At 44.3% G+C, this 25,970-nt stretch overlaps 1 protein-coding gene across 1 annotated transcript in view; it reads right to left on the minus strand.

Moving 5' to 3' along the window:
* LOC126188370 (antifreeze protein Maxi-like) overlaps positions 1 to 24,558 on the minus strand; it is an 87,424-nt gene extending 62,866 nt beyond the window's left edge. The window contains exon 1 of the mRNA XM_049929969.1: positions 24,424 to 24,558. Within this exon, the coding sequence (XP_049785926.1) occupies positions 24,424 to 24,558 (135 nt within the window). The remainder of the gene's footprint in view (positions 1 to 24,423) is intronic.
* Positions 24,559 to 25,970: the final 1,412 nt, after the last annotated feature.

The raw sequence follows: 25,970 nt of genomic DNA on the forward strand, positions 1-25,970 counted from the left end.
GGTGTTTCTACAACCAAGAGAGCCGAAGTGTGTTTCAAGAGACGCCGTATCGAAGATTGATATCGCATACAGCGAATGCGTAAAAACATCATCTGCCAAGTCACAGAGCGGGTAAAAGTGTGTGTCGAGTGATCGTGATAGACGTTCACTGAAAAGTATTGTCACGAAAAATAAGTGGAAAACAGCCGCAAAAGTCACTGCAGAACTGAATGTCGGACTCGGGAATCCTTTCAGCACGGAAACACGAGGTTCGCTTCATAAGCAGTAAATCGTCGGTCGACCTGGAATTCCAAAACCACTCCTCAGTGATTCAAATGCCAATAACAGGAAGTACACTACTGGCCATTAAAATTGCTACACCAAGAAGAAATGTAGAAGATAAACGGGTATTCATTGGACAAATATATTATACTAGAACTGACATGTCATTACATTTTCGCGCAATTTGGGTGCACAGATTCTGCGAAATCAGTACCCAGAACAACCACCTCTGGCCGTAATAACGGTCTTGATACGCCTGGGCATTGCGTCAAACAGAGCTTGGATGGCGTGTACAGGTACAGCTCCCACGCAGCTTCAACACGATACCACAGTTCATCAAGAGTAGTGACTGGCGTATAGTGACGCGCCAGTTGCTCGGCCACCATTGACCAGACGTTTTCAATTGCCGAGAGATTTGGAGATTGTGCAGGCCAGGGCAGCAGTCGAACATTTTCTGTATCCAGAAAGGCCCGTACAGGACCTGCAACATAGGTCGTGCATTATCCTGCTGAAATGTAGGGTTCCGCATGGATCGAATGAAGGGTTGAACCACGGGTCGTAACACATCTGAAATGTAAGGTCCACTGTTCAAAGTGCCGTCAATGCGAACAAGAGGTGACCGAGACGTGTAACCAATACCATCATGCCGGGTGATACGCCAGTATGGCGATGACGAATACACGCTTCCAATGTGCGTTCACTACGATGTCGCCAAACACGGATGTGACCATGATGATGCTGTAACCAGAACCTAGCTTCATCCGATAAAATGACGTTTGGCCTTTCGTGCACCCAGGTTCGTCGTTGAGTACACCATCGCAGGCGCTCCTGTCTGTGATGCAGCGTCAAGGGTAACCGCAGCCACGGTCTCCGAGCTGATAGTCCATGCTGCTGCAAACGTCGTCGAACTGTTCGTGCAGATGGTTGTTGTCTTGCAAACGTCCCCATCTGTTGACTCAGGGAATCAGAGGTGGCTGCACGATCCGTTACAGCCGTGCGGATAAGATGCCTGTCATCTCGACTTCTAGTGATACGAGGCCGTTGGGATCCAGCACGGCGTTCCGTATTACCCTCCTGAACCCACCGATTCCATATTCTGCTAACAGTCATTGGATCTCGACCAACGTGATCAGCAGTGTCGCGATGCGATAAGCCGCAACCGCGACAGGCTACAATCCGATCTTTATCAAAGTCGGAAACGTGATGGTACGCATTTGTCCTCCTTACACGAGGCATCACAACAACGTTTCACCAGGCAACGCTGGTCAGCTGCCGCTTGTGTTTGAGAAATCGATTGGAAACTTCCCTCATGTCAGCACGTTGGTAGGTGTCGCCACCGGCGCCAACCTTGTGTGAATGCTCTGTAAAGCTAATCATTTGCATATCACAGCATCTTCTTCCTGTCGGTTAAATTTCGTGTCTGTAGCACGTCATCTTCGTGGTGTAGCAATGTTAATGTCTAGTAGTGTAGTAGTGCTGAAGTCGTAAAATCTGGACTGTGCAGCAATGGAAGAACGTCATCTGGTCGGATGAGTCTTGTTTCACACTATTTCCAACTTATGGCCGAATTTACGTCCCAAGTATGATTGTTTTGGCAGCCATATTGTGGTATTCCACGGGCCTCATGGTTGCTCTGCAAGGCAACATTACTGTCCACGATTATGGCCGGCTGCGGTGGTCTCGCGGTTCTAGGCCCTCAGTCCGGAACCGCGTGACTGCTACGGTTGCAGGTTCGAATCCTGCCTTGGGCATGGATGTCTGTGATGTCCTTAGGTTAGTTAGGTTTGAGTAGTTCTAAGTTCTAGGGGACTGATGACCGAGGATGTTATGTCCCATAGTGCTCAGAGCCATTTGAACCATTTTTTTTAAAACCAGGATTATGTGACCGTTTTCGCTGATCAGGTCCATCCAGTGGAACAATGTCTGTTCCCTGATGGTGATAATGTTGTCCGAGATGTCAGGGCCCTGTTCACACAGCTCGCATCCCCCAGGACTGATTTTGAGAGCATGAAGATGACTTGTCGCATATCTCCTGGCCACTACAGGCGCCAGATCTCAATGTCATTGAGCCTTTGTGGTGTACTTTGGAGAGAAAGGTACGCGATTGCCATCCACCTCCATCACCATTACCTGAATTTGACACAATGTTACAGGGAGAATAGCATAAGGTCCTCCTGAAGACCGTACAGTAACAGGTTTATCCATTATGAAACGACTATAAGCTGCTTTGAATGCCAGTGCATTTCATACATCTTACTTGGCATGGCAATGCCAACCAGCGTGGATTTCGAAAACATCACATCGCATACTGAAAGCTTTGTACCAAGGTAACCGCAATATTTCTTGATTTCCGAAAAGTATTTGACTTAGTACAGCACCTACGCATATTGTCAAAAGTATGATCATATGGAGTATCAAGTAAAATTTGTGATCGGATTGATGACTTTTTGATAGGGAGGACACGGCATGTTATCTTGGATGGAGAGTCAAAAACGTCAGATGTAGAAGTAACTTCGGCTGTGCCCCAGGGAAGTCTGTTTGGATCCTTCCTATTCGTATTGCATAATAATGACCTTGGAGACTATATTAATAGTAGAATCAGGCTTTTCGCAGATGATGCAGGTATCTATAAAGAGAGAAGCTGCACAAATATTCAGTCAGATCTTGATAAGATTTCAACGTGGTGCAGATTGGCAGCTTGCTCGAAATGTTCAGAAATGTAAAATTGTGCACTTCACAAAACGAAAGAAGTAGTATTCTATGACTATACCAATGAGTCACAGTTGGAATCGGCCAACTCATACAAATACCTGGGTGTAACACTTTGTAGGGATATGAAATGAAATGATCACGTAGGTTCAGTCGTGGGTAAAGCAGGTGGTAGACTTCGGTTTATTGGTAGAATACTGGGGAAACGCAATCAGTCTACAAAAGATAATGCTTGCAAATCACTCGTGCTACCGGTTCTAGAATATTGCTCAAGTGTGTGGGACCTGCACCAGTTAGGACTAACAGGGGACATAGACCGTATACACAGAAGGGCAACACGAATGGTCACTGGTTTGTTTAATCACTGGGAGAGTGTCACAGAGATACTGAAGGAATTGAAATGGAAGTCTCTTGAAGACAGACGTAAACTATCCCGAGAGAGTCTATTAAAAAGTTACAAGAACTGGCTTTAAAAGATTACTCTAGCAATATACAACAACTGCCTATGTATCGCTCACAAAGGGATCGTGAGGATAAGGTTGATTACTGCACGCACAGACGCATTCAAACAATAATTGTTCCCGCGCTCCATACGTAAAGGGAACAGGAAGAAACCCTAATAACTTGTGCAATGGGAAGTACCTCTGCCCTGCATCTCTCGGTGGTTTGCAGAGCATAGATGTAGATATAATGTCTTGTGTTTTCGTCCACCCTCTGTATTTCGCTTACTGAGAAACGCCACACAGTCGAAAAATAAGGCAAATATGTTGAGAAAATCCGCAACGCATCTCGAAATGTATGACCAATAATCTATAAAATTGCATAAATGATGCAAAAAATTATTGTAATGTGCACATGCACGTATTCTTCTAGCACTTTCGGTACTGTGGGACAAGGTGTTATTTCTTAGCCGGCCTGGGTGGCCGAACGGTTCTAGGCGCTTCAGTCTGGAACCCCGCGACCGCTACGGCCGCAGGTTCGAATCCTGCCTCGGGCATGGATGTGCGTGATGTCCTTAGGTTAGTTAGGTTTAAGTAGTTCTAAGTTCTAGGGGACTGATGACCTCAGAAGTTAAGTCCCATAGTGATCAGAGCCATTTTTGTTATTTCTTACAAAAAGAAAAGCAGCAACCAGCCACCGTTAATAACATTTCTGGCACGATAACTTTTCCTCCTGCGATTTGTAGTTATTATTTATTTTCCAATACTGGCCAGCTGCGTGATTTTACTTGGCTGCCCAACCGCCAGTCTTTAGCGGGCAAACATCAAACATACGGCAAGTAGTCATGCGAACAACTTGCGCAGAAACGTAAAAAGTAGTACCAGGAAGCATAGCACTACCCAGAGCGAATCAACAGTAAAAACAGAGCCCCCCAAATCATCTAACAGGAAAGTCTGAGACGAAAGTCAACTACGTCTCACTCAGTTGCTATTGTTGAAAGTATTTCGTAAGTTTCGTGCGACTGTGGTACCCGCCCGAAGAAAAGTTAATAATGCTCTTCATTATGAACAAATAGCGCCATTCTCGGCTTCGAGCTGACAGATTCATTGTGAGACAACTGTACACATTTACACTTGCTTATGCTGTACACGCCACGTACAGCTGCTTGTTGAGTAGGTCTTCCTCTCTGAACTACACTTTTACATCTCTCTTAAGCCACACGACTTAAGATGTTGCTTTAATTGTTTTAAAGGTATTGTTGCAGGTATTATTGTTAAATTTTATGAAGTTTTATGGTAACTGCGCAGATAGCCATTGTGTATTATATCTATCGATTCAAAATGGTGACACTTCTCGTATTATTCGCAATGGCTTTTTGCTGTTTTTTATCCGGCTTAACTCGTATCCTTATTCACTTTGTCCGTTTTCGACAAAATAGCATTAAGTCTTTTTAAGGTTTGTGTTTGTGAGCAGGGTACCTGACAGTTTTCAACACTGCATTTTTCAAAAAACATGTAAGAAGTTACTCACTGAGGTGAGGTGTAAATACGGGTGATAGTCAAGAAATGGACAGGAAAGTGTTCCTAAAAATCGCAACCAAAGTCCCATTTCGACCGGCAGTGCAAGAGGGAGGCTGACGACACACTTCTCGTGAATCACGAGAATGTAATGTTTGAAAGTTTTCCGTGTCCTCCACTCTGAAACGCAAGTCATGATTCCGAAAAAGGTTCACGGTGTACTTAATATATAAATGATGTTCCTGGTTTCACGAAGGTCACCATAGAACAGTCCCATATTTGTACGTGCCAACTGCGCTTATTTGAACTGTCTTGATTTTCAAGAATTTAAAGGATGCCACTGTTTAGACTGCTTGCAAGACTGCATCCCAACTTAATAAACTTATGTTTCACTACCAGACATAAAGACAAGGGTACAAAAACGGATGCGCAACTGGCGGAGATTGTGTTTTGTGAGTAGTTGATAAGCGAAAACGTAATGATCATTGTCATCCACGACGTTGAATGTCGTCTGGTGACCATATAAGCGGAGCAGAGACGAATGCGGAATCATTCTTGCGACGACACAGGCCACAAATCAAAAAAATCCACAGACACAGTCGGCTTTGACAGAGGATAAATAATTGTGCCTGGCGCTTGGGATGGCTGTTGGCGTGCGACAATCGTGAGCATCCATTGAGAGTGGTTAATGGAAGATCTGGATGATCTATAAAGTAGCATAGATGGTGATCTGTGGCAGATCGGACAACAGAGCACAATGCTGGTCCAGACACAAATGTTTGGGGCCGCGCATTGTTGACTGTGGGGATACGCAGTTGACGACCCACATGTATTCCCATGCATTGACCCAACGACGTGGTCACATATGACTGCAGCTGACACTTGATCATCGAGACTGGACTGTGGATTAGGGTAAACGTGTAGCCTGATCCGATAAATCACGTTTCTTGATACACCAGGTTAGTGGTTGTGTGTGGGTACGCCGTCATATCGCCGAAAAGCAGCTCGAAGCATACACTCAACCATGACGATAGACAATGGGGAAAGTACACTACTCACCATTAAAATTGCTACCCCACGAAGGTGACGTGCTACAGATACGAAATTTAACCGACAGGAAGAAGGTGCTGTGACATTCAAACGATTAGTTTTTCAGAGCATTCACACAAGGTTGGCGCCGGTGGCGGCACCTACAACGTGCTAACATGAGGAAAGTTTCCAACCCATTTCTCATACACAAACAGCAGTTGACCGGCGTTGCCTGGTGAAACGTTGTTGTGATGCCTCGTGTAAGGAGGACAAACGCCTACCATCACGTGTCCGACTTTGATGAAGGTCGGATTGTAGTCTATCGCGATTGAGGTTTATCGTATCGCGACATTGCTGCTCGCGTTGGTCGAGATCCAATGACTGTTAGCAGAAAATGGAATCGTTGGATTTAGGAGGGACATACGGAACGCCGTGCTGGATCCCAACGGCCTCGTATCACTAGAAGTCGAGATGACAGGCATCTTATCCTTATGGTTGTAACGGATCGTGCAGCCACGTCTCGATCCCTGAGTCAACAGATGGGGACGTTTGCAAGACAACAACCATGTGTACGAACAGTTCGACGACGTTTGCAGCAGCAGGGACTATTAGCTCGGAGACCATGGCTACGGATATTCTTGACGCTGCATCACAGACAGGAGCGCCTGCGATGGTGTACTCAACGACGAACCTGGGTGCACGAATGGCAAAACGTCATTTTTTGGATGAATCCAGGTTCTGTTTACAGCATCATGTTGGTCGCATCCGTATTTGGCGACATCGCGGTGAACGCACATTGGAAGCGTGTATTCGTCATCGCCATACTGGCGTATCACCCGAAGTGATGGTATGGGGTGCCACTGGTTACACGTCTCGGTCACCTCTTGTTCGTATTGACGGCACTTTGAACAGTGGACGTTACATTTCAGATGTGTTACGACCCGTGGCTCAACCCTTTATTCGATCCCTGCGAAACCCTACATTTCAGCAGGATAATGCACGACCGCATGCTGCAGGTCCTGTACGGGCCTTTCTGGATACAGAAAATGTTCGACTGCTGCCCTGGCCGGCACATTCTCCAGATCTCTCACCATTTGAAAACGTCTGGTCAATGGTGGCCGAGCAACTGGCTCGTCATAATACGCCAGTGACTACTCCTGGTGAACTGTTGTATCTTGTTGAAGCTGCATGGGCAGCTGTACCTGTACCCACCATCCAAGCTCTGTGTGACTCAATGCCCAGGCGTATGAAGGCCGTTATTACGGCCAGAGGTGGTTCTTCTGGGTACTGATTTCTCAGGATCTATGCACCCAAATTGAGTGAAAATGTAATCACATGTCAGTTCTAGTTTAATATATTTGTCAAATGAATACCCGTTTATCATCTGCATTTCTTCTTGGTGTAGCAATTTTAATGGTCAGTAGTGTATTATGTTATGGGAGACGTTCACCTATGGATTCACTGGACCTCTACCCGTAATCAAGGACACAAAGACGTGTGTGGACTACGTGAACATTGCTTTGGACCACATCCATCCATTCACGAATCATGTCTTCCCCAATGGCGATGGCACCTTCCAACAGGCTCACTGTGTCACAAGGCCAGAAATGTGTTTCAGTGATGCGAGAATGATGGTGAACTCACAGTGATGTCTTGGTATCCATATTAGCCTGGTTTGAGCCCCTTGAAATACACCACTAACGGTATTAGACACCAGCTCCGCATCTATAGACCATCGGCCCGTAGTACCGGGAACTGCGTGACCTGTGTGTGGAGATATTGAGCCTCATACGTCGGAAACGCAGAGACGAGTAACCGAGGTGAAGCAACACACTATTAACCAGGTGGTCATAATTTGTTTTCCATCACCAGTTGCACAGTGCTAGATAGTAAGGAATTTCGTACAATGTCTCTCGATTGAAACCCAGTATCATGTCACACTCGATGCGGAACGAAATTTTACGACAAAATGGTTGATTGTGACTCGATGATTTTGCCGCACTTTTCACTTGCACGCCCAAGAATACGTGCCTAAATCCTAGGCATTCCATCTCTCGCGTTCATGTTTATTTACACGGCCTTCTTAAAAGTATAGCATAATTACACTGCTTGTCCTTCACTCACTTCTGGAAGCTTTTTTTTTCCTTTAATCAATTTCGATTCCCCCCGAAGGGGGGCGGGCTGGCAGCAGCTTAGTACGCTGCTCTTCTGCCTACAGAATTTTTAAAATATAAGAAGATAGGAAACAATAAAAACAGGCGACAAAATGGTGACTTAATTGTAAAACGGCGGAAAATTGTGGGAAGTTAAAACATAAACATAGGGGGGCGATGCTAATACGAGGTGCATTCAAGTTCTAAGGCCTCCGATTTTTTTTTCTCCGGACTGGAAAGAGATAGAAACATGCGCATTGTTTTAAAATGAGGCTGCGTTCATTGTTAATACGTCCCAGAGATGGCAGCACCGTACGGCAGATGGAATTTTACCGCCAGCGGCGAGAATGAGAACTGTTTTAAATACTTAAAATGGTGACGTTTTCATTACTTGAACAGCGTGCAATCATTCGTTTTCTGAATTTGCGTGGTGTGAAACCAATCGAAATTCATCGACAGTTGAAGGAGACATGTGGTGATGGAGTTATGGATGTGTCGAAAGTGCGTTCGTGGGTGTGACAGTTTAATGAAGGCAGAACATTGTGTGACAACAAACTGAAACAACCTCGGGCTCGCACAAACCGGTCTGACGACATGATCGAGAAAGTGGAGAGAATTGTTTTGGGGGATCGCTGAATGACTGTTGCACAGATCGCCTCCAGAGTTGACATTTCTGTGGGTTCTGTGCACACAATCCTGCATGACGACCTGAAAATGCGAAAAGTGTCATCCAGGTGGGTGCCACGAATGCTGACGGACGACCACACGGCTGCCTGTGAGGTATGTTGCCAAGCAATGTTGACGCATAACGACAGCATGAATGGGACTTTCTTTTCGTCGTTTGTGACAATGGATGAGACGTGGATGCCATTTTTCAATCCAGAAACAAAGCGCCAGTCAGCTCAATGGAAGCACACAGATTCACCGCCACCAAAAAAAAATTCGGGTAACCGCCAGTGCTGAAAAAATGATGGTGTCCATGTTCTGGGACAGCGAGGGCGTAATCCTTACCCATTGCGTTTCAAAGGGCACTACGGTAACAGGTGCATCCTACGAAAATGTTTTGAAGAACAAATTCCTTCCTGCACTGCAATAAAAACGTCCGGGAAGGGCTGCGCGTGTGCTGTTTCACCAAGACAACGCACCCGCACAATGAGCTAACGTTACGCAACAGTTTCTTCGTGATAACAACTTTGAAGTGATTCCTCATGCTCCCTACTCACCTGACCTGGCTCCTAGTGTTTTTTGGCTTTTTCCAACAATGAAAGACACTCTCCGTGGCCGCACATTCACCAGCCGTGAAGCTATTGCCTCAGCGATTTTCCAGTTGTCAAAACAGACTCCTAAAGAAGCCTTCGCCGCTGCCATGGAATCATGGCGTCAGCGTTGTGAAAAATGTGTACGTCTGCAGGGCGATTACGTCGAGAAGTAACGCTAGTTTCATTGATTTTGGGTGAGTAGTTAATTAGAAAAAAAATCGGAGGCCTTAGAACTTGAATGCACCTCGTAAAATACACAGGAAACAGACAGATAAAATAGCAGACAGACAATTAAAAAGCACGGTGACAGTCTGGTTTCTGTTCGCAAGAGATATATAAATCTCACCCAGCGACAGTATGATGTCCGTTCGCAACACTTCGGAAAAGACGCACAACACTGGAAACACTGCACTAAAAAGTCGGCACGAATATGACACACCACAGCCAAGGGCAGATGGGGTTTGGGGGGGGGGGGAGGACCTGGACAGATGAGAGGAAAAAAGGGGGGAGGAGAGGAAAAACGAAAGGAGGGGGGGGGAAACCGAAGGAGGGAGTGGACTCAGAAGGGGGGGGGAGGGGCAGGGCAGACGCGAGAGTGAATGGACAAAGGCAGAGGATGGAAATGCAAAAGGACTCGGTGGAGAGAAGGGAGGCAGAGAGAGCGTAGACAGGGAAAAACAGGATGGAAGGGGGGTGGGGAGAGGGAGCCTGGGAAAAGGACAAATGGTTCAAATGGCTCTGAGCACTATGGGACTCAACTGCTGTGGTCATAAGTCCCCTAGAACTTAGAACTACTTAAACCTAACTATCCTAAGGACAGCACACAACACCCAGCCATCACGAGGCAGAGAAAATCCCTGACCCCGCCGGGAATCGAACCGGGGAACCCGGGCGTGGGAAGCGAGAACGCTACCGCACGACCACGAGATGCGGGCAGGAAAAGGACAGATGAAGGGAGGGGAGGTGAGGTTCAGAGTTGATAGGTGGGATAAATGGAGGGAGGGAGGGCAGCATCTGGGAGAGGGAGTTGACGGAAGCCACCTTGGGAAAGGAGATGAAGCGTGTAGTGATGGAGGGTGGGGGGACACAACAGTGAGGGCGCGGCAGAGGGTGGGGGTTGGAGAGGAGAGGAGCAATCATGGGACGAGGGGATCAAGGTGGCGGTAGGTGTAGAGTATGCAGATATGTTCGAGGAATAGGAGCATATGGGGGAAAGGAATCAGGTCGTAGAGGATCCGCATGGTGGATGGGTCTCTGGAAGCTGCTACATTTCAAATATTAGTCGTCCACTATATCATTGCACCTGTGAGTGACGGCGCTTCGGTAGGCTTATTGTGATTTTTTTTTTATCGTGATATTTCACGAGGACACTTTGAACCAGTTGATAGAATATGCACAATTGTCTTGAAAACTGCTACATTTCAAATATTAGTCGTCCACTATATCATTGCACCTGTGAGTGACGGCGCTTCGGTAGGCTTATTGTGATTTTTTTATCGTGATATTTCACGAGGACACTTTGAACCAGTTGATAGAATATGCACAATTGTCTTGAAATCATTCACAATGCGGTGTGTTCTCCTTAACCGCCAATGTGTTTGTTTAGCATAACTTCACCACGAGGCCACGGGAAGACAAGGGCAGTAATATCGTGGTCAGGTAATAGCTCACAATGAATGACAACACCGCTCTGTACTACCGCACTGATAAATCGAATCACTGACCGCAGCTCACACCCGGGTGGGGAGAGAAGGGAGGGTCTGTTTATTTCTGCAGTCGCTTTTAACTCCATGCCTCCCAAACAGGAATCGACTACTAACCGAGGATTTCTACAACTAGCGCAAGTCGCTTGCTGCGGCGACTCATATTTTCTATCCAATCGAGTCTCATTATTTAGATTTGTCTCGTACCTGCTCGTATACAAGGTCAGTATTTCTGCTATCTCTGAAGATAAGTTCCGCAGTTTCGAAATGAAATGAAACCTGCTTTGATTTGTAACCGAGCACAAATAGTATTCGTTTTCAAGCACGAAGCGAATGCACGAGAATACTTTGCTTCAGCAAACGACAGAAAACCCGAAAGAGTTTTTGTACATTTAATGACAGTTTTGATAATCCACTTTACATTTCATTTTCTATTGTTGTGCATAATACCACTGACTACTGTACGTATTTCAAACATCTGAAGATAAATTTTCAATTAAGTTTGAAACCAAATTGTGATTATTCGGGCTACTTCGGTACATAGCAATTTTCAAACGGCTTTTGGTCATCACTAATGTTGCCGAGTTTCTCTTTATCGCGCCACGAACGTTTATTCGCCAAAAGGCCCTCTGTTTCAGTGTTTACATGGGTTCAGTTATTCTAATGCGTATAACTCTTTTTCTGTCCCCACAAACAGTCTTAATTTTGTGTTGTTTCGACAATGGCAATGTATTTTGTGCTCATTTGGAGAAAAATTGCGTGAGGGATTCACAGGAAAGCCTGAGAAAGTTAAGGAGTCATTCGTTCAATATTCATGAACTCTGTCTTGCCGTGATACAATTCTTCTTCAGAGAGAATATCATAACAACCTCATAAAGAATTCCCGTAGCAGATTTATCTAGTTCGAGAACTTATGACAGTGTCACGACAACAGTATACGACATGTACCCTCCTTTAACGCAGAAAAATTCAGTTGAACAACAGCAGATTAACAAGTGGAAACTTGACACTTGATGAATCTTTGACTTTCCATTAAATGAAACAACAAGTTTACTGTTGTCACCGTTTTATTTATTTCCACGACGCGTTTCAAAGGTTTAAACCTCCATCATCGGGTGGATTTACATTAGTTATTATGAGATTTGTGTGTGCTGTGTTACGATTTTTTGAGGAACTTGTGGCACTGTCTAGTGGAGAAACAAGACACTATTTCAGAAAATTGTTTTGGGTCTCTTTTGACAAAAAATTAAACTGATATCTAACGGTAAACATAAAATAAGTAAAGTAGAGTACCTCCAGTGGTCACAGGTTCCTTTCGCTGTCGTAACACATCACATGTATATTGTCATATTTGTAAACAAATATGGCGTCTGGCATCTGCTGGGTGCAAGGTTCGTATAGCAGAAGAGAAGACATAATCGCAAAGTACAAAGAATATACATCGTAACAACATTATTACAGAATAATTATTTAAAGGATTTGGAGGTGTTTGTTTTGAGGTGTCCAATACATGTGTGTATACTTCAGGTGGCATATAAATCCGATTTTGACATGTTAAAACAGCTTAAACTTCATACAGTCAGGTGAAATGTTAAAATGGCTTAAACTTCATACTTGTTAATAACAATCAGGTGAAATGTTACAGACTTTGCGAACAATAATCATATTGGCTACAGCAGTAAAATTATACATAAATGACTATATTTGAATGGGATTTATTTGTCAATTTCGGTTCCATGTATCACACGGTTCCCTAACAATATCGAAATTAATACTGCGCAAGCGCCTTTCGTACTTTATCGGTATATTGGTACTATTACTTATTATGATATCTGACCGACTTGCCTGCTACAACATATAATACATGGAACTATTCTTTGATTTGTAGAGCTTCCTCGCATATCTTTTTTATTTATTTATTTTTTTTTATTTTCACTATGGGACTTAACTTCTAAGGTCATCAGTCCCCTAGAACTTAGAACTACTTGAACCAAACTAACCTAAGGACATCACACACACCCATGCCCGAGGCAGGATTCGAACCTGCGACCGTAGCGATCGCGCGGTTCCAGACTCATAGCGCCTAGAACCGCTCGGCCACACCGGCCGGTCTCGCATGTCTACTCAGTTCGTTACGGCAAGTGGCATAATCCTCAGCTACTGGATAACCAAAGTTATTATTCAACTTCGATATTAGTAAAGCATACTACTAAAAATAAAGGAGCAATACGTCGTCACGCCTGCGCCTTAGGAGTTTGGTTGAACAACCCTTTGTTTTATTACTTCGCTGAATCGCGTTCCCTTTGCCTGACGACAGGCACCTTAGTGGACTCAATAAATCTGACATAAAAATCATTTCATCATTCTAAAACAAATATCAGCTAGCAATCCTATTTTTTGTCTTTTTATTGAAATCCGTGTGCTGAATAAATACAAATTTGAAATACTCGTTCGCGGTATTCCGTCGCATTCTTTGGCGTGCTTTAGCAAAGGTTCAATGTTTTGTTATCCTCGAGGTAATGAGAGAAGCAGAGCAGGTTCATATTGTGCAAGGAAGGTGCAAAGAAACAGGCTACAATCTTCTGTACGTGAAGTGACAAAAAATGACGGTGTTCAGATTGGGATTTGAACAACACTGCTCCCGTAAACGAATCAAGTGTTTCAACCGCTCTGCCGTCTCCTTCTATTGCACTGTTAGTAGTCTTTGATAGACTTCACACTTCATTCGAATACTGAGTGAGTGACTGTGTCACGAAATTGTTCCAGTAGTGTGAAGAGGATGTCGGTTGATTTAATATTTCTCCTTTAAAACCACAGCCCTTTGGACTGAGAATCTGTGTAACGAGCTCCGCAATTCTTATCCCAGTTTTATTGCCTCAGTAAGTCTCTGAGATTACTATATGGATGCAGTATATTGCAGCGTAATGTATCAGAAAATTTCTAATAACATATTCGTGATTTTAATTTTCTCTTAAAGATTCCATATTTCAGTTGCCGTCTGCGGAGAAGATTTTAGGTACCGTAATACTTGACTGGTGCTGGATCTGATCGCGTTTCAAGTCCATGAACGTCCATCCTAAATTACGTCATTATCTCTGTTACGAGCTCCGCAACTCCATCCCAATTTCATCGCCTCTGTAACTCGCTGAGATTGCTATATGGGTGCATTATATTGCGAGAGTACTACATCCGAAAATTTCTAAAAACGTATTCGTGATTTTAATTTTCGCTTGAGGATATCATATTTCAGTTGCCTTCTGGCGAGAAGAAAAAAAATGTTCAAATGTGTGTGAAAACTTATGGAACTTAACTGCTAAGGTCATCAGTCCCTAAGCTTACACACTACTTGACCTAAATTATCCCAAGGACAAACACACACACCCATGCCTGAAGGGGGACTCGAACCTCCGCCGAGACGAGCCGCACAGTCCATGACTGCAGTGCCTTAGATCGTGGCGAGAAGATTTTAGGTACTGTAATATTTGACTGTTGCTGGATCTGATCGCATTTCATGTCCATGAACATCCGTCCTAAATTACGTGTTTTGAAATTTCCTCTCTGCAGATGGATACTACAGTGATTGCATTCACAGCACCACAGGCAGTTTATTTTCTGTCCCTACGCTATTCGGCAAATGCTTCATCTTATCTTTCCTCATAAGAAGCATGGTCAGATGATTTCGAGTGCCTAATTGATCTCTAGTAAATCGAAACATTTCCGGAGCTTCATGATGAATTCATAGACATAATTAGACTCTGCTTCTCTTACAATCTCCCAGACTGTTCTTTTGTAAAATTTAATCAGTTTTGAGCTTACAGGGCTTGCGACGTAGCTTGTTACTGCTGCCAGCAAACTACAGACGAACTGACTGTCTCTTAATGAATTAGATCATATGTGTTTTAGTCGTAAGCAGTATTCGATGTATTCGCAACAACCCACTTGTTCGAAGTGGCCTAACAATTCTGGAACCCGTGGGAGGACGGGGCGACTATAGTATTATGGCTCGAACAGAAACCTGTTATTACGGAGACACGTAGGTCTATTTCCATGCACTTTTATGAAGGCAGCGGTGTATCAGCAAGTGAAGTAAGGTATGCACAACAGGTTCTAGAACACTCTTGGAATGGACAGAGCAAAAAACTTTTTCGTAGTGATTTACAGTGTAAATCCAAAGTGCACCCAAAATAGAGGGTAGAAATCATTGTCCTCCTTTCCCAATATTTTAGGTAGTGTTGCAAGAATTGTTACTTTTAGATACGTAGGAAGATTTAAGGAAAAGCAAAAGTCATGGTGAGATACTGCGTATCGGCACTGGTGCTTAATAAGTTTGACTGAGGAGATGTACTGGTATTTGAGAGGACATCATGATCAATTGACTAAATGCGCTTCGCTTCTTTGTCCTTTTCGGACAGTAATCTCTTGTTTTTTACCAATCACTTAACTTGTACCTCTGCATAAGAAAACAGCAGCGTTGTCATAATAGCGTTACAATAAATTAGATTTCTCTTTGATATTTTATATCTTTTTCAGTTTTTAATTGACGATCAAGACTGACACGGATGTCGTAAAGCAGTTACCCAATCCCACGTACTTTTTTAAAGTTTCCAGATAAGTCGGCGTTCAGTAGGAAAGGCCCCGTAGTAAAACTTCCACACTATTTGACGTTTTTTCTGGTAAAACGGCCCCATTATCCTTGCTCACTAAGCCAACTCGACTCTAATAAGGAATCGTCATCGTTTGGTCTTAAATCTCTAAAAGCAGCTTTGTTTTCAGAATAAATTTAGATCTATCACCTACGCTAATAACTATGTGCTGTCATCAGTTGGTACTTTCATTTAGTCTATTGCACGCACAACAGAAACACATTTATAGTGTTTTGTAATTTTCGACGATATAAGTTGCAGGTTGCTCGTTAACATTACGTTCACTCTTTTTGTGTTTATTTCTGCAACATGTGAGCATGTACACAAACCGAAAACCAAATTTACTGCGAAATATTTTCTCGCAACAAAATTACGTTTAAAGATGAAGTGATTCGCTAAACTGCTAGCCAACCGCACAAAAACATCATTTCGTTGCAGATGACAATCTGTGACAACCCATGTAGTAATGTAAAGAAAGTACTGTTGAACTTAACACATTAGTGGATAAGGTAATAATCAAAATAGATATAGAATGTTTTGAGATAAGATTTTCGTTTCAATGAATATTAATTAATAGTATTTTAATCACCGAATAAAAGTACCGATTGACGGTGGCGCATATGTGTCGAATTGGCGGACATGAATTCACATACCCTAGTCACAATTGGTGCGAGCGCAGATCCTGTCGTACTTGTGGTTGAGGATTTTGTTATATATGTCCTAAATACGTTCCATGTTCTAATATGGAAGTTCTGTCGGTACCTAAATATGACGCCATTGCACTGTCATAAAGACCCATCTTCGAAAGAAAAAGAAAATCCCCTAGACCATGAGGTAATGAGATGACGGTCTGTTGACACACAGTTAGTACGAATTCAGAAATATCCTTCTTTTGAAATACAACTAGCTTTTAATTCGCAAGAAGCAATGAGTGCTGTCGACAGGGGCTCTCGAATTGATTCCATATTTCTAGAATTCCAGAAGGCTTTTGACACTGCTGCTCACTAGAGACTTCTAATCAAATTGCGTGCCTATGGAGCATCGCTTCAGTTGTGTGATGGATTCGAGATTTCCTGTCTAACAGGTGATCGTACATAGTAATCGACGGAAAATAATCGATAAAACAGAAGTAATATCCAGCGTTCTCCGAGGAAAAGTTTAGGAGAAAATCTGGGCAGGTCTCTTATAGTGTTTGCAGATGATGCTGTCGTTTTCCGTCTAGCAAAGTCATCAGAAGATCAAAACCATAATCATCAAGACTTAGGCACGGTATTTATATGGTGCGAGAAATGGCAATTGTCTCTGAATAAGAAGAAGTGTGAGATCATCCACGTGAGTACGAAAAAAAACTCCTTTAAATTTAAGTTACACGATAAATCACATACGTATTAAAGGCTGTCGAATCGACTAAATTCCCAGGAATTACGAGTAACTTAAATTGTAAGGATCACATAGATAATATTTTGAGTCAGGTAAACCAAAGACTACGTTTTATTGGCAGAAAACTTAGAAGATGCGACAGGTCTATTAAAGAGACTGCCCACGTTACGCTTATGCGACCTCTGCTGGACTGTTGCTGTGCAGTATGGGATCCTTACGAGGTAAGATTAACGGAGGACATCTAGAAGTTTCAAAGAATTATCGCAGAACAGGAAAGATAATGTCACGGATATGATAAGCGAGTTGGAATGGCAATCATTAAAACAAATCCGTTTTTGTTGCGGCGAGATCTTTTCACGAAATTTCAATTACCATCTTCCTCCTCTGAATGTGAAAATATTTTACTGTCACCAAGATCGAAGGGTAGAAATGTTTCATCATAGCAAGAAAGAAGAAACCACGGAAAGATTTAAGTGATCAATTTTCCCACGCATTGTTAGAGACTGGAACGGCAGAGCAATAGTCTGAAAGTGGTTCGAAGAAGCCTCTGCAAGACCCTTAAGTGTGAATTGCAGATTACTCATATAGATATTGATCTAGACATTCCCTTAAAAATCAGAGAAAGCGCTTCTCCTTTTTTTAAAAAAAATAGGTACACCATAATTATTTAATTTATTATATTAGCCGATAGATGTATGGTAACGACTCAAGCTATGCAAATGGGCTCAGAAGCTCTGAAAGTACACAGCTACCGGAAAGGAATTTTCGTATGTAGTGGAATGCTGGAGGGTTTTCCCGTATCGAGCTAAGGTTCACAAGGCAGGCACGTATAAAACACGGAACAATCGCATCAGACCAACAAATATACAGAGTGATTGAAAAAAATACACCCGATTTCACAAATCTGCTACATGACTGAAGGTGGAAACTTGAGGTATATATTAATTTACATATGAGACTAAAAATTTTTGTTTTCGAAAGAAGCAATTGAGTCTACGAAGGTATATCTATTACATGCTTCAGGTACTTATTATAATCACGTTTAGCATGAAAGATTCATAAATGTTTAATATACCTTACACTGCACGTACGGGAAACACCCACATGATAGTCAAACTTCATACTTTCGCAAATCTGTCTGAAGTTACAATATTCACTGCTTTTGTTATGCGACATCGCAGTTCACCCATCGTCATTGGAAAGGGAGGTGCATAAACAGAATATTTCAGAAACCAATACCCAAAAAAATCATATACTTTGAGTCAAGCGATCTTAGAGATCAATGGTGCAATGTGAGATCGGTACACGTCTTGCACTGTAGAAACGCTCCTTGCACTGTAGAAAGTGCAGTCATAATTTCATGTCTGACGGTGGTGCTACACACAGCTTTATATATTTAACATGTGGCCCTTGGATAGTTAATTTGGGAGGATGCTCGCGTCGATCGAGTGAAGCATGCGGATAAAGGAAAGCTACTTGTAGCTGTTCTACAGTTTTAGTTTCTAACGGTCGCTGATCACCCTGAAGCCGATACGTGGGTTCGCTGAAATTGTAGAAATGCTTCGATCAGTGGATGGAACGAATGGAAGGAAATTTGGTCTAAAGCGGTCCTGCTTTGAAAGCGGGTACTTGTTTGATGAATACACAAACTTGCAACATCAGTCTCGCTTCGTTTGTGCCGCAGTCCCTTCCGTAAATGACCACAAAGGATAAAGTCCGTCGTCGTCGCACCTGAAGATCGCACCGTGGAACTGGGAACGAAGGAAACTTAGACTATCTTTTCTTCTGTAACAAAGCCATTAGAGGCGAAGCAGTGCCTCGGATGGTTAAGGAGCATAAGGAAAACGGTCGTGGCTTACTCGAAGAAACTAAATTTTGCTGGCCGAACATGTAACTGAACCTCCATTCCTTTCAAGACCAACCCAGTGTCTTAGCTACTGCACCAGCTCGTTGGATGTCTTGAATGAGATGAAAACAAAGAGGTCGCCAGGTCCGGATGGAATTCCAGTTCAGTTTTATGAAGAGTATTGTGCGGTGTTTGGCCCCTTACTTAGCTTGCGTTTATCGCGAATCTCTCTCCCAAGGGTCCGGAAAACGGCGCAGATGGTTCTTCACATAAAAAGTGTAAAAGAACTGACTCGCAAAATTAGAGACCAATATTCTTAATGACGGTCTGCTGCGGAATTCTTGAACATATTCTCAGATCGAATATAACAGATTACGTTGAGACAGGAAAAGTCCTGTCCGTAAATCAGCACGGTTTTAGAAAGCATCGCTCTTTCGAAACTCAGCTTGCCCCTTTTATATGACATCCTGCGAACTATGGCTGAAGGGTAACAAATGGTTCAAATGGCTCTAAGCTTTATGGGACTTAACATCTGAGGTCATCAGCCCACTAGACTTAGAACTACTTAAACCTGACTAACCTAAGGACATCACACACATCCACGCCCGAGGCTGGATTCGAACCTGCGACTGTAGCAGCAGCGCGGTTCCGGACTGAAGCGCCTAGAACCTCTCGGCCACAGCGGCCGGCTGAAGGGTAACAAGCAGTCTCCACATTCCTAGATTTCCGGAAGTATCGGACACGGTGCCCCATTCCAGTCTGTTATCGAAGGTACGAGCATACTGAATAGGTTCCCATATATGTGACTGACTCGAAGACGTCTTGAGTAATACAACCAGTATGTTATCCTCAACGGCGAGTGTTCATCAGAGACAAGTGCATCGACGAGCGCCCCATGGGAGTGTGAGAGGACTGCTGCTATTCTCTATATACATGAATGATCTGAAGGAAAGCGTGAGCGGAAATCTGCGGCTATTTGCTGATGATACTGTGCTGTACGAGAACTTGGAACTTGTCATCGTTAAGGTACTACAGGATGATAAAAGATGTCTTAGAAAAAAAATCTAATTTGTCTGATGAATGGCAGCTAGATCTAAATGTATAAAAATGTAAGTTAATGAAGATGAGTAGGAAAAACGATTTTGTATTATTGAAATACAGCACTAGTGTGCTACTTTACAAAGCCAGACTGATTAAATATCTAGGCGTAAGGTTGCAAACTGATCTGAAATGGAACGAGCGTGTAAGGATTGTAGTGAGGAAGGCGAATGGTCGATTTTGGTTTAGCGGAAGAGTTTTTTAGAGTGTGTTTAATCCGTAAAGGAGACCGCATACAGAAAACTAGTGGGACCCTTTCTTGAGTACTGCTCGAGTACTTGGGATCCGCACCAGGTCCAATCGAAGCAATTCAGAGACGGGCTGCTAGATTTGTTACCGATAAGTTCAGCGCTCATGTATTACGTAGATCTTTCGGGAACTCAAATGGGAATCCGTGGAGACAAGGCAACGAACCCTCCTGAAAAATTTTAGAGGAACAGCGTTCGAAGCTGACTGTAGAACAATCCTACTGCCGCCAACGCACGTTTCGCGTGTGGACTACTAACATGAGGTAAGAGAAATTAGGTCTCGTACGGATGCTTATAGATAGTCGTTTTTCCCTCGCTCTATTTGCGAGTGGAACAGGGAGGGAAATAACTAGTAGCCCTAGAACGTACCCTCCATCACGCACTGTACGATGGCTAGTGGGGTATGTATGTAGATGTAGATGTAGACGTAGATGTAGAACAGGCTACCAAAAAAAATTCACATTTGAGCAGACTGGCCATGAAATAATTCAGTAACTGCCGCTATGTAGTAGTCTATCACGAACAGAAAGTAGTTGGTAGTTACGCAAGGAAAACAAATTGCATGTCAACAGAAACAGCAGTAGTTGACCCTACGGAAAAGGAATTTCTCGGTGAAATAAAAGCCGTAGGGCTTGTATCCTGGCGTAAGCTTTTTTATTTGATGGCTGTTCAGCGGTTACTTTCTCATTGTCCCTGAAAACTATCCCTCATTTCTTCCAGTGTGACCGTATGACAATGCAGCTGTATGAATTTTTTTATGTTCAGTTCATGAGAGATCGATTCCAAGACAGTTTAGTCTCATGAGGTACGAGACGCGCCTCAAAAATCGAGTGTCATAAAAAGTAGGAAGCAATGACAGAAATACAAGAAATATTAAGGTCTAGGAATAGGATTAAAGAGAGGTCCAAGTTTTGTGAAGTATGCTATATCGGCTGAAGCCACTCGGTCATGATTAGATCTAGTAGAGGAACGGAGCTGCAGGGAGGTTTGACACGCTATCTCAAAAATGACTTACAGTCTGCACTGAAGACATTTTTGTGGAGTTACGATCACGGGATTTAGCGGACCATTCATGGTGACACTCGCCGTATGACCTCCCCAAATCAGGAACGCAAGGGTGCCAGCTTGTAAGAATGGCTGTTGTCATCATGGAAGGCAAAGCTCTCCACAGCAAAATAAGGTGCAGAAGAAAGGGTAGGACTTGGAGATTGAGACTGTTGAAATAAACATACTCATCCGTTTTCCTGAAATGTTCTCGGGTATTCTGCAGGGTGGCTTTGTCCAAATGGAACGATGTTTCGACAGACTGACTTGTCGCCTTATTCAGGCTGGACGCCGAACAGAACCTAATCAAAAATGGTTCAAATGGCTCTGAGCGCTATGGGACTTAACATCTGAGGTCATCATTCCCCTAGAACTTAGAACTACTTAAACCTAACTAACCTAAGGACATCACATACATCCATGCCCGAGGTAGGATTCGAACCTGCGACCGCAGCGGTCGCGCGGTTCCAGACTGAAGCGCCTAGAACCGCTCGGGCACACCGGCCGGCAAAACCTAATCAATCATCGGTATCCCCAGAAGGTGGCAGTAAGTCAGCTTACCAAAATATATCGCTATCTAGAGAATACCAAGTGGGGCTGAATAAATGAGAACATTTAAAAAATCACACACCGGGCAAGTCTAAAATCAAACATCCTTGTTCATGTTCACGGTAACCTCAATGATTCTGCCTAAGTATGAATAGCCGGCCAGTGTGGCCGAGCGGTTCTAGGCGCTTCAGTCTGGAACCGCGTGACCGCTACGGTCGCAGGTTTGAATCCTCCCTTGGGCGGTAGCGTTCTCGCTTCCCACGCCCGGGTTCCCGAGTTCGATTCCCGGCGGGGTCAGGGATTTTCTCTGCCTCGTGATGGCTGGGTGTTGTGTGCTGTCCTTAGGTTAGTTAGGTTTAAGTAGTTCTAAGTTCTAGGGGACTGATGACCATAGATGTTAAGTCCCATAGTGCTCAGAGCCATTTGAACCATTTTTTGAACCTCCCTCGGGCATGGATGTGTGTGATGTCCTTAGTTAGGTTTAAGTAGTTCTAAGTTCTAGGGTACTGATGACCTCAGATGTTAAGTCCCATAGTGGTCAGAACCATTTGAACCAAGTACGAATAATGTCCCCGAAACGTAACAGGCTTCCGGCCTAAACTTCACCCACCACACACTGTCGGTTAAGTGCCTCATTCGGCCAATGATGCATTCGATACGTAGCAACACTCGAAAAGAGGCAAAATCGGAACTCTTCGTACCACACTACACAATTCTAGACAGCAACTGTGCGGTTTCTGTGTAGTATGGAGCGTCGAAGACGTGCAGCTTTATGTGACAGGGTGAGCAATGGCCTGTTGCCCAACCTGAAATGACCACGGAATGTAATTCTGTTTGCAGTGTTGGCTCGGAAACTGGTTGAGATGGATCTGCATTCACCGACAGTTGCAAATTTCCGTGGGGTCTGAAACCGACTGTCACTGACGAGGTGTTAAACTCGAATGTGGTCCCCTATAGACCGTTTCTACGACCACTGTCCTTCCGCCGTGTAAATAGCCCTGACAAGGGAACCTCCCCATCGCACCCCCCTCACATTTAGTTATAAGTTGTCACACTGCATAGGCCTTGAAAAACTGAACACAGATCAATCGAGAAAACAGGAAGAAGTTGTGTGGAACTACGAAAAAAATAAGCAAAATATACAAACTGTGTACTCCATGCCCAAGATAGGCAACATCAAGGAGAATCTGCGCTCAGGAGCTCCGTGGCCCCGTGGTTAGCGTGAACAGATGCGGAGCGAGAGGTCCTTGGTTCAATTCACGCCTCGAGTGAAAAGTTTAATTTTTTATTTTCAGACAATTATTATCTGTCCGTCCGTCCTTCCGATGCGAGGTAACTGCGCCGTAGTATGGGGACGTCGTATGAAAACGTTAAAAACATATGTTTTGACAGAGCACAGGGAAAACTGTGCGACTGTGAAACTGTTGCATTCATTTGTTGCAGTTTATGTGACAAACTCTTATGTTTTCATCACTTTTTTCGGAGTGATTGTCAGATGCACAAGAGAACCTAAATCAGGCAAGGTAGAAGTATCTTTTTACCCATTCGCCAAGTGTACAAGTTGGGTCGGTCGACAACATATTCCTGTCATGTGACGCACATGTCGTCACCAGTGTCGTATAGAATATATCAGACGTATTTTCCTATGGAGGAATCGGTTGACCTATGACCTTGCCATCAAATGTTTTCGGTTCCCATTGGAGAGGCACGTCCTTTCGTCTACTAATCGCACGGTTTTGCGGTGCGGTCGCAAAACACAGACACTAAACTTATTACAGTGAACAGAGACGTCAATGAACGAACACATGGCTCTGAGCACTATGGGACTCAACTGCAGTGGTCATAAGTCCCCTAGAACTTAGAACTACTTAAACCTAACTAACCTAAGGACATCACACACATCCATGCCCAAGGCAGGATTCGAACCTGCGACCGTAGTGGTCACGCGGTTCCAAACTGTAGCGCCTTTAACCGCTTGGCCACCACGGCCGGCATGAACGAACAGATGATAACTTTACGAAAATAAAGAAAGTAAACTTTTCGCTCGAGGGAAGATTTGAACCAAGGTCCTCCCGTTCCGCAGTTGCTCACGATAACCACGGGACCACGGCGCTCCTGAGCTCAGACTCTCCTTGATGTTGCCTATCTTGCGCATGGACTACTCAGTTTGTATATTTTGCTTATTTTTTTCATAGTTCCACACAACTTCTTCCTGTTTTCTCGATTGATCTGTATTCAGTTTTTCAAGGCCTATGCACTGTGCCAACTTATAATTAAATCTGAGGGGGTTGCGATGGGGAGGTTCCCTTTTGAGTGGTGCACCACTCCTTGTAGGCACCTTGGACAGTCCGTAGTGATACACAACAAATTGAGCAACGTCATCACGGAGTTGTAACTGACAAGTCCAAATACGACAGCGTTCTGCCGTTGCGTCCACGTCGACCTGCCTTCCTGCACTGACCGACTGGCGCCACTTCACTTACGTCAGCGCTCCACGACCGCGCTGGAGAGCGAGGGGTGAGCCTGTAAGAAGGCCGACTTACCACAGGAGAGCGCGCGCTGGCGGCAGCGGCGGCGGCGGCGGCGGCGGCGCCGGAGCTGTGCGGCCGGGTGGCGGCGGCCGGCGCGGCGCTGAGCAGCGAGTTGGCGGAGCGCGAGGTAACCACGATGATGGCCATGCGCGCTCTCGGCCGGCGCACGCCTCACGCCCCGGCACGCCGGCACGCGCGCCGGGGGCGCATGCGCCGTGGCCGCGGCACGCGACACGCGAGCGCCAGCGCACGCCGCCCGGTCGATCACGGCCCGCCCGCCGCCGCCGCCGCCGCCTCCGCCGCCCCCTAATCCCTTTGTTACGACAACAAAGTCCCGGCTCTGGAACTGTGTCACCTAGCTCACCGACGAAAACTCTCACTTACGGATATACATGTCGGTTCCGCACCATAGATGTTTCGTGATGATGATAATAATCGTATGGCATTGTTGGCCGGGAGGTCCCATGCGGGGAAGATCGGCCGCCGTATCGCAAGTTCTTTTTAGTTGACACCACTTAGGCGACTTGCGAGTCAACGATGATGATGAAATACTGAAGAGGGACACACAACACCCAGTCATCACGAGGCACAGAAAGTCCCCAGCCTCGCCGAGAATCGAACCCGGGACTCCGTGCGCAGGAAGCGAGAACGCTACCGCAAGACCACGAGGATGTTTCGTGATGCTTCGGCATAAAATCGTAACAAATGTTTAGTACAGCTTTCACCAAACATTCCCCCCTCCCCTAAAGTGAAGTTCAAATAAGAAACAGATGGCTCGAAATAAAGAAAGTGTATTAAGAAAAATGATACGGATATGATTCGAATTTTCAGTTTTTGAACAATGTGTCACTCAATAAGCCGAGTCTATTGCAATGCATTGTTGAAAGCAACTTCGCAAATCTTCATCACCCTAACGGGCATTTTTTTGAGGAATAAGGACAGTTTCTTCCTCTACGATATCTTTTCATTGTTTTGACAAAATCACATGCAAACTATTTATCTATTGTTGATTACCTAAGTTCGTGACAACCTTGTTTCGACATATGTGCCATTATCAAAAGTTCCTTTTGGCATTTTATTCTGCGTCTATGTAATAGCATTATCAAATTTTATCTTATATTATACTTACATCTAGGTGGAATGACGTCCATAAATCATCTGGGAAAGTAACTTGTTTTGCTAGCTATGTTGTTAACGTAGGACGAAAGCTGACATAACCCCTTTGTTACAATCACAACAAGGTCCCGGCTCTGGAACTGTGTCACGTACCTCACCGACGAAAACTCTCACTTACAGATGAACCAAAAAAATCTGTATGTACATTTCGGGTCCGCACCATAGATTTTTCGTGACCCTTCGGCATAAAATCATAACAAGTGTTTAGCACAGCTTTCACCAAACATCCCCCACTAAGAATGAGATTTTCACTCTGCAGCGGAGTGTGCGCTGATATGAAACTTCCTGGCAGATTAAAACTGTGTGCCCGACCGAGACTCGAACTCGGGACCTTTGCCTTTCGCGGGCAAGTGCTCTACCAACTGAGCTACCGAAGCACGACT

This window comes from Schistocerca cancellata, chromosome 5, assembly GCF_023864275.1.
Source record: "Schistocerca cancellata isolate TAMUIC-IGC-003103 chromosome 5, iqSchCanc2.1, whole genome shotgun sequence".
NCBI classification, from domain to species: Eukaryota; Metazoa; Arthropoda; class Insecta; order Orthoptera; family Acrididae; genus Schistocerca; species Schistocerca cancellata.